At 41.4% G+C, this 10,631-nt stretch overlaps 1 protein-coding gene across 1 annotated transcript in view; it reads right to left on the bottom strand.

Moving 5' to 3' along the window:
- The window catches only part of LOC109984083 (rap guanine nucleotide exchange factor 4-like), a 24,940-nt gene extending 15,455 nt beyond the window's left edge, over positions 1–9,485 (bottom strand). The window contains exons 1-4 of the mRNA XM_065953930.1: positions 9,287–9,485; positions 3,996–4,138; positions 3,244–3,332; positions 1,833–1,979 (exon numbers count right to left, since the gene is read on the bottom strand). Coding sequence (XP_065810002.1) covers positions 1,833–1,979; positions 3,244–3,332; positions 3,996–4,138; positions 9,287–9,354 — 447 coding nt within the window. The 5' untranslated portion in view covers positions 9,355–9,485. The remainder of the gene's footprint in view (positions 1–1,832; positions 1,980–3,243; positions 3,333–3,995; positions 4,139–9,286) is intronic.
- Between the last annotated feature and the right edge of the window lie 1,146 nt (positions 9,486–10,631).

Below are 10,631 nucleotides of genomic sequence, written 5' to 3'. Positions count from 1 at the left end.
TATGGTTCACCCTTAGCAGCCCCTCCCTTCCTCATGTTTGTTGTTTGTCATGTGTCGAATGTTAGTTGTAAGTCTATGTCGGCTGTCAGTTTACTAGTGTCTCCTTGTTTTCTCTTCTTGGATTTTGATAGTAACTTTTTGTTGTGGACCTTTGATCCTTATTTTTAATAAATCATTTTTGTTAGCTTCTGCACTTGGGTCCACTTCCTGATTTTCCACACCCTTGACAGCAACAGTGCTCAAAGTCATATACATTTTTAATTTTGTAACAAAACGGTTATGAATTTTTACAAGGTCATCTACTAGAGACCCATATTTTTATAAACAAAACCTTAGTATTGAGCAAAATGCTGCATGATTTAATCAATATTTCATACACTGAATATCTAGGTCAATATCTTACCACTGTCCCTCATCAGAGCAGTTATTACACTTCAACACTGACAGAAGAGATGGGTTATGTTTCACATTAGCAAGCAGACATAAAAGCCAACACTTCATTTACACTCATTTAACTTTACAGTCACTTAACCTTTTCAGACTCACAATTTATATTTTCCAAGCATCAAGACTGATGAATCTTTTCTGATTTCACACATTCACCCTGCTTCTAAAAAGCTTGAGCCTACGTTACACATAACACAACATGTAGTCTGTAGTCCTATCCAGTGTCAACTCAAGGGACATCACTTGTGGATATTGCACACAGATTACATGCAGATCGCTCCAGGGTTATGAATGTTCCATACAGCGTGTTTCATTTATGTAGTCTTACTCCCACAGACTTGTAAACATGCTTTGAATTGTAAACCAGGAGTCTCCCTGCAATGGCCTAGAATGAGTTTATGTGAGTGAAACAATCTTAAGCAAGAAAACCAAAATCTTTTGTCCTCTGACCTCAAAGTAAACGAAATACTGTCATCTTGCATAAGAAGCAATGACTGTGTCCGAAATAACACACTACTCACATAGTGCACTTTATAGGGCATACACCATTTTGTAGAGATGTCTTTCCATTTTACCTCAGTCTATGGTATATTAAATGACCCTGGGCCTAGAAAGGTTGCTACGTTTCTGGATCTGGTTAACTCCGTTTAAACCGTTTCCTCTTTTCATGGTTTCAGCTAGCATTTGTGAGTGCAGCGATGAGCCTATGTACTGTGACGAAGAAGTCCTTAGATTCTTTACATGTTTCTGTTACAAAACCTTATTCTTAAACCGTTTTTCACAAAGTAGAGAACCCCTCCCTATCTTTACTTCAGAATGTGTCCGCCTCTCATGGATTATCTTTTTATACCCAATCATGTTACTGACCGATTGCCAGTTAACCTGATTGACTGTTCCATCAGGTGTTTTTTAAGCGACTTTTCCAGTCTTTTCTTTCCTCCGTCCCAACTTTTTGAAAGGTGTCGCTGGCATGAAATAAAAAAAACGGGCATGAAATATAGGGTTTCAATGTTCTGTAGAACATCACGTTCTGTTTTTTATTTACATTTTACTTAACATCCCAAGTTCCAACTTTTGGGAACGTATTATACACCCCCTCTCCCTCTCTTTCTTTATACCTTAACAGGTTAAGGTCGAGTGTCACCTGAGCTGGGTCTCTAGTTGATTAAGCAGAAAGCCCCATTATGGTTGACAGCCCTCTTGTTGCACTATTACAATGAAAGAGATTTTGAAAATGCAGCCCCACTTCTATAGGGAAACTTGATCAAAGATGTTGTAACCCTTTGGGTACACAACCAAAACCCATTTTTAGCTGAATCACGAATTTCCAGCTCACACTCACAGCTACACAAACAGCACAAGAACACTCTATCTTTATCTCTCACCTCCCACAGGCTCTTAAACTCTCTCTGCTCGATTCGGAGCAGCTCGCTGGTCTCTCGGCTGACGATGGTGGCATGGCGTGGTGTGTTGTCCAGGATGGACTCCCCGAACGCTGTCCCAATCCCCAGCGTGCAGATAGTGACTGCATCCTGCGCACAGACACAATATACATGTTTAAATTGCTGCATTACATTTACTACATGTTCAATTTAAATGATAAATTGTGCTAAAATAAGCCATACCACAAAGGGCTAATGCTAAGTTACACTGGTTCTGCTTGTTGCTCAATACTGACTGTAAAGAGTGACTCTACCAGGGCTGCATCTACATATTTATTCAAAATCACTTCATCTTCTTTATTTTTTTTACTACAATAACTAGACCAGGACAGATGTATTAATTTACACTTATTCTGTAGTTTTAAAGGTTCAACAAAAGAATATTTGGATTCTTAAAATAAAAAAAACGATATTGCATTTGCTGTTAGTCCACGGATTGAATCATCAACTCATCTTTGCAGCTCTAGGCAGAAGCAATAAACATCTATCCAAAGGTTTGCTTTATAATGGACAGACATGAAGAGCAGACAGAATAATATATGGTAATTAATGCAAATACATTCATATATGAGGAACTAGTTAACCGAGTCTACAGTAGGAAAATATCTCTGCTGTTGGATAAAATTGGACAGACTGGAAGCAAGAAACACACACATCATGCACACAAATGTACCCACACTGTCCACTGATTTGGACAGATATTCAGCATGCTATGGAAACCTTTTTTCAGCTGTCCAAAATGACATTTCAAATATAGCCACAGAAACTAGGCCACCACTGACTCTTTAGGGCTACATACATGAAAAGGACATTTCACGATGAAAAGGCTTTGTATGTCATTCTTTGACTGGGAGAAAATCCTCTCTCTCTCTCTCTTTCCCCACATGTCTTTAGCCTCCTTTATCTAACTACATGTATAGTAAAACTCTACTTCTCTGGCATTAAGAGTATAAAGTTGCAGAAAGCAGATCCCAGTGGACTTGTTTTCTGTGCTGTTGCATCTCTGCTCTGGCATATTAAAGCTGAGAGAGATGAGCTAATGTACTAGAACAAGTCATGTTCTGTGTTCTCATGTTAGACAACACAGCTCTCTAACAACAACTTCGACAAGTAGCCTGGATCTTGACAAGGGAAGGTTAGGATGAAAATAGTACAACAGGGACTAGGAAAATGTGAGTCGTAAAAAAGCAAATTACAAGGATGAATCCCACCGTGCCCATGATTTAAGATCCAATTCATTATTCATTTGTGGTTCAAATTATATACAGGAAACCCAGAACAGACACAGAGGAGTGGCAGAAGTGAAACTATAAGCAAGATCAGTAAGATAAATTAAGCCTGAAGCTGTGTTTACCTGGTGATTTGCAGTTTCTGACACTTTGACATCCAGCGAGCCGGACAGGACAGCATACCAGCTGGTGCCTATGTCCCCTTGTCGAAACACTGCAGACAATAAAATACATTAAAACATGTTGATGATAATTCTTCTGTACCCTACCAAAATCTTTGAAGTTACCAAGAAAATATTGATATTGGTGTGCTCACAGAGAGGAAGCATTGGATAAGTTGTAATTAAGGTTTATATATGGATAAGACGATCAAAAAAATGATTTTGGGAGTCATTTGTTCAGCTAAGTTTCCATGCATTCACTGGTTCTTGAATGTCAGTTTGCAGCTTCTCTGTCAAAAGTGGGTGTGAATATCTGGTGAATGTGCAAATGAAACCATTTAAAGGCCCTGGGATATCTTCAATTCACTTCTTTTTTTTTTTTACATTTTCCAAACAAAAAAAAGTTTGATTATGCAGTAAGGTTGTTCCTTGTCTAAGAAATTGAAGAAATTACCACCTGATGCTTTGGAATTATAATCTTTGTTAAATGAATGCCAAGAAAGCTTATTGAAATTAACTGAAAAGTAACATCTGTATCCTTCAAAGTGTTGCATATACTGTACAAATAAGCTTACAAGAGAAACTCAAGTAGAAAAGAGCTAAACTGAGGCTCACAGAGTAAGAGGCATGCTTTGTCGTTCATTAAATAAGTAACATTTCATTACCAGACTGTATTCTTTTCATGTGTATTGGTGTCGGTGTGTACGTGTACATACGTGTGATGCCTTTCTCCAGGCACTCATAGAAGGCACAGGCACAGATCTGCAGTAAGAGCGGAGGTGGAAACCTCTGGAAGGCTTTGACCTCTCTCAGTCTGGTCAGAATTATGTCCACATCTTCTCCAGACCGCTCTGAGGGCCTGGCCACACACACACACACACACACACACACACACACACACACACACACACACACACACACACACACACACACACACACACACACACACACACACACACACACACACACACACACACACACACACACACACACACACACACACACACACACACACACACACACACACACACACAAAAAGTCTCATTACTTCCGACATTAGTTTTGAAGAACCATTTTGCATATTACTCAAGTTTTGGACTATAAACTGCAAATAAACACAACAATTTAATGCATAATTGATTTTTGTAAGCTAGTGATTTAAAGCTAGTGCACTTTTTCACGGAGGGGTTAGAAATCATTTAAAATCCCACATTAAGCTCTGGAAAGGGGTTGGCAACAAGCAGTAAATAAACTGAGTAGGGAAAAATCTGTGGCATTGTCTTTTAATATAAAAGGCATCTCTATTATTGTAGTGTCTATTATTGTATTGTAGGCCATTTTCCATTGAGTGTTCATGTGCGTGTGCAACTTCATTGTTCAGCTTGGTTTCTTGGTGATAACAGTGTAGTGCTGCAGGCGTTACTTTTCTCTCGGCTCAGACTCCCCACAGCGTGTTGATGTAAAATCTCATTCATACTGCTACTATTTCTAATACGCTTAAATCCGAGCACACACACACACACACACACACACACACACACACACACACACACATGCGTGCCATTGTTGGACATCCATGCCAGCGCACAAACGCGTGAGACGCACACAAGTTCGATCGAAGAGCTTAAACATTCTGTTCCGTGGTGTGGTGGTGAAAAACTATCGAGCCAAAAACGTATCGGAGTAACACACAGTCACACACTGTGGTTATCCCAATTCATTCATTTCTTTTGCCTCGTTAGTGACTCACCGTTGCACGTGCGTGCGTGTCTTCACACAGAATAGCTTATGCTCTTTTCCCCCCACAGACGTGAGGCTGTCTATCCCCTTTCCTCTTTCAGCTCCTTTCCCTTCCCTCACTGCCAGCTATCATTCCTCTTTGTCTGCCTCCTCCACTAAACATTTCCTCTAATCCACATCCATGTGTCTCCTCTCCCAAGCCCACTCTTTAAGGAACAATGATAGGCAAGATGGAAAATAACAAATATCCCCCTTTTTTCAGCTACCCATTTCCTCCTCTCCATTAGTGGCACGCCTGTCCATTAACACACCCACACGCACTACCCTCCCATTATTATCTTTTTATTTCTACTTTGCAAGCTCATAGGCTGAGATAACTCCCCTTTACTAACATGGATGTACAGATATAAAGACACATACATGTGTCCCTGAGCTTCATTAGCTTGCACCCATATTCCCATAATACCCATATTCTCCCAAATAAACACAGACTTCGCCTAAAGGGCTGAACTGCACAACACATCCTCCAGTCCCTCAACATCTGCCATGAGCTCGGGGCCATTGCAGACAGGTCTTTTCTTTCATTCTCTCCATCTTTTTCTTCCTTTTTTTGCCTCTGACTCATCCTCCCATCATTCCACTGCCTACGTATTAGCCCTCAGTGCTCAGACAGAGCGTCACATCCCAGTGTAAGCTGGTTTAATGGTTTAGACAGGTGGACTCCCACACGCAACAACAGGGAGAGGCAGGAAGGTTAACTCTGCAGGGTTGGATGGGAGCAACCAGCCTCAACCTTCACCTATCTATCTACAGGGAAACTGTTAAGATCTGTCAGTTATAATCCCCCAGTTAAGGCCTTGTTTTTTCTTCCCTCTTGTCCCCCTGTGCTTTGCTCGCTCTCTGTCTGTCCGAGGGAATCTGAAACACAGTTTGGTGTGAGATGGATGTGACCTGAGAGCTGTTCACCTTGCCTTACTTTTCTTTCATCCTCCCTTTTTGTCCTTTCCTTTCCTTGACTTCTCCCTTCCTCAGCCTTCTCTTCCCTCCTGGACTATCTATGTCAGCTTTCAACCACAACACGCACACTCGCACATACACACTCATAAGCAGGATTTACAAACTGACCGGAAAGACATCACTGAAGAGAAAATCAAGAGACACCAGAAGGTTGTGCAGATTGTTACAGGAAACATCCATCTGGGAGAATTCTCTGTTTCCAGACAAATAAATCGTAGGTTGAACCATCCAAAATGTCAGCGAGCATCAACACAAACAGATTTCCCAGACTGGCAGATTAATGTAGCAGTTAGACTCTTCAACAGCACGCACACATAGATCCATCAACACCACTAACAACCTGAGATCCTGTTAAGACACTGAATTTTAACATGAAATGAGGCAGCATAGTTTGCTATTTATCATTGACCAGTTTACTCATTAAATGACTCGTCCAGCTCTGAATGATTGTCGATGAACCCACATTTCTGAAAATAGTTCGAAGTGGTCAAGATATGTTATCTAAAACTTGAACTTCTGCTGACATGTGGACTGGTGCTGTGTGTGTGTGTGTGTGTGTGTGTGTGTGTAGGAAGACTGGACCTGCCTGGGGGCAACACTAAACAAAACAAATCAGATCTCACCCCCCATACTTCACACCCAGTGGCAGTAAATGTCTTTGGAAAGATATATCACAGACAGTCGTATCTTAACCTCTGCCCCTCCTTACACCTCCCTCTCTCTCCAGCCTCTCCCCTGCCTCACCCTCTCACTCTTCTTCATTTGCTCACATCAACAGTTACAGTAGATGAAAGCTCACAAACACACACACACTCTGCTCGATATTGATTGAATCAGGAGGTGCATGGCTGAGGAGCTCTGAGTGCTCCACATTAAGATGCTGTCCTGTCTAATCTTTACAACCAAGACTGCACTCACTGACGCCCAGCTACATCTGAACCAGGCTGTTCGTTGGATTTTTGTTTTGTTTTTCCATGAGATTATTATAGAGTACAGGACAGTGGATAGAAAAGGAAATCAGTAGCAGAGAGTGGGAAACGTCATGCTGGAAAGGTGCAGAGGGCTGGAGTTGAACCGGCGCTGCCCCGCCTCGAGGACTACAGCCTCTGTACATGAGGTGTTCAACCTCAATCCAATTGCCAACAGGCGCCCTCTTTTGTTGGATTTTGATAGAATCAAGACCCTCCCAAAAATATTTTTATTTCACTTAACGCATACTTTGTATGAAACATGGACATAGACTGTTTTCGAAACCGCATACTATACTACTAGTACATACTGATTTGGCCAAAATGCATTATGCAGTATGTGAACAACTGCGAGATCTGCAGTATGCCAAAAATACCAGGATGTCATACTGATTTGGTAAAATTGTACAGTATGCATTGGACCAGTCTACCTCGTGTACTGTTTCCCACAATGCAAAGTGCCAGGTCAGAGATCAAAATGCCGGAGCGCAGCTGTTTGAACTCATCGGTGGCGGTGACTGAATATCTTGCCACATTATGAACCAATAACAAACATGTTCATATATTTATAAGTCTTACCACCTCAGATTTTCCTGCTTTGTAGACTGTACAGTGCATGTGCCACAGCTGGACAAGCAGCTGCAATTACAGGGTCCTTGGCTTGCTCTATTACTACAAATTATTCACAGCTGAGTAAAACCAGTTTAACCGGGACCAAGCATACTGCAAAATAACTGACGACTGGCAGTCATACTACATAGTACTGTTGAACTCAGTATGCAGTATACAGTATATACTGCCCCATGATGACGCCCCATGATGACGGCCCCATACGGGAAGTGCTCCACCTGACTTTTGGTCAATCTAACAGGCAAAGAGATGGATTTGAGGCAGGCCTGTAGCCTCCTGGCAAACAGCTGTAACGTGCCCACCTGTCAGTCAAATCAGCCACACGGCGAAATATGAATAATTATACAAAATTATTTTCCTCAATGTAATTCAAATGGCTGAGACAACAAAAAAGTCTCCCCTCCCATACAGCTTTTACCAACCAAGACCTGAGCTTTAGCGAGCAAAAGCGTTGTCCATAACATAGCTGTAAACATCTTTATTTCTTCTGTTAAAATGGGCATATCAACCGAGACATAATTCAATTTTATTCATTGTTTGAGCCTTGATCTTTTATTTAGTTTTTAATAAATATCTTTGAGTGAGTCCCCCCCCCAAAAAAAACATGTTGAAGATATCTAAATGGGCTTATTGGAAAAGTAATCAAAAACTAAAACTAAACTGCGTTCCTACACTTCCATGTGCAACAGAGGAATGTATTGAGATCATGCATCCACTCTCATCACAGGTGAAGATGATAAGACAAGATGGTAGCTTCAGGTTGCCAATGGTAACATGAGGATGTGTCATGGTGAGGTGTGTTCAGTATGTGTGGGTGTTGGAGCTCTGGGATGCTTGTCTTATACTGTATATGGCATTGTTTGTTTTACATGTATCATATACACAGCAATAAACATGTACACTGCCATTTCCTGTTTATTTATCGAAGCACTCTGAGGTGTGATTTGCTTTTTTTGGCACAGTAGTATGCCTGCAGCACCATACTCATTACTGGACAGACAGCCCACAGCGTGGACAAAAAGGTTGTCGGCATAGTGCAGCGTCTGGATTTTTTTAAAAAAAGGTTTAAGAGTGGATAATAAAACACTGTAAATTGGCTCAGTTATTCTAACGAGAAATGTAGCCTTCAGCCACACATGCAGCACTGTGACAACAATGAAAATCCCCTTTTAATCCCCACTTCGAGGAAACCACTTGCAAACACGCCGTGCCTTGGTAGTATTTTAATAATATATGCTTATTTGATTTAAGCTGACAGACATAAACCATGTGCGTCTTAACAGCCACCTCACAGCCAATGCGCTGCAGAGACATCCCCTCGAAGCCACCAACGCCTTTTTGACCGAGCACACACAGAAACAGGAATAGCCTATTTCAAACAAATACGGTGTAGACTATTGTCACAAACTACAGCCGCGTGAATGGGAGGTACATAAATAAAAAGAAATGACAATAAAATATAGGCAGGCTTACAACAGCGCGTATAATAATGCCTTTGTTGCATACACTGCACACGCAGCGATCGCCGGTTGCGATTCATCACGTTGACGCAGGTGAATGAAGAGAAACACGGTCACAGCTCGTTGTGCGTGTGCGTGTTCGTGGATGGACGGCATGAGATTTGTTTCTCGGTGTGTATTTTATTCACGCACCTTTTATCCAGGCAGCAGATCCACTCCGCTAACGGGGACGAGTTGGGGGACGTCTGCACCGCGACCATCTTCCCTGGCCGTGTGTGTGCGTGTGTGTGCGTCGGTGAGCGCTGCGATGCTACCGGAGGAGGCTTCCCGGTTTGTCGGTGGTCGTTAAATGCATGTGAGCTCCGGCTGCGCCCCCTCCCCGCCCCTCTGCCTCCAGCTGCCTCGCACAACTGCAGGCTGATGTGCCGCTGATGATGATGATGATGATGCTTGCCTTCATCATGGCATGCAGATGAGTTGCCTTTTTTTTTAAGGCAAAGGAAGGACACGCATAAAACAACAGGACACTTAATTTCACTGCAGTGCTATACTTAGAAAAATAGTAAGCTAAAACTGTAGGCTATAGGACAATTGTATGTTGAATAAGGACTAATAAACACAAGCTTTTTCGATTAAGCCTACTGTAACACACTAATCCATAGAGGCATGCAATAGCCTATTAGTAGCCTAAATATTTGATCAAATACTTCATGCACAATATCAATACTATGACAATACTTTGGCTGGTAAAACTGAAGGTGCTTTAATAGCATATTTCTACAAGTGGTGTGCACATGGGTGGGTAGTAGACTTGAGGGATAGGCTACATTGTTCAATATTATAATAATTACAATAATAATATATGAAGAGGGTATGAGATTCATAAAGAAATAGTGTGTATACTAGCTTACAGTTGTTCCTTTATATTCCTCAGTGTCTGTTTTCCACAACAAGGATTTATCATATTTATAGTCGAAACCCCATATTGACACCAAAGATTCTGAAACAACACTATCTAGCTGATGCTTCATCCGTTAGCCAGTTGTGAGCGCATGGTTGATGTATTCAGGGCTCCATCTGATGGGTGAATGAATGAGTATGAATTTAAGCACCTTAACCAAATACATACTCCATGCTTGTTTCAGTTCTCTGTATTGTGTTTATTGCACCTGTTTATATCACCATGACACTACAAGTAGCATTTATTGTGCAGCTCACAGAGCAGAAAAAGAACCCCGTCTCCAAAATTCCTCTGTGTTTAGCTCAGGTGCTAAGAATTCAGCAGAGTGGCTAACTGTGATTCACCTTAGTGATAGGCAAGCGTTGCATACAGTGCATTTGCAAATGGGGGCAGTGTGCTTATCAAATCTTCCTTTTTTAAATAAAATGATCAAAAAAGCTGTTTTTCAACAGTTAAATAACAACTGTTTCAATGTCTTCCAGTCAGTTTTTAGACAAATCACAGCACTGAGACAGCTCTGGTTAAGGTGTTTAATGACATCCGTTTAAACATAGACAATGGCAGAACCTCAGTCTT

Source organism: Labrus bergylta, chromosome 4, assembly GCF_963930695.1.
Source record: "Labrus bergylta chromosome 4, fLabBer1.1, whole genome shotgun sequence".
NCBI lineage: Eukaryota > Metazoa > Chordata > Actinopteri > Labriformes > Labridae > Labrus > Labrus bergylta.
The sequence above is the reverse complement of the archived record's forward strand: the minus strand, read 5'-3'. Positions and strand labels throughout refer to the sequence as shown.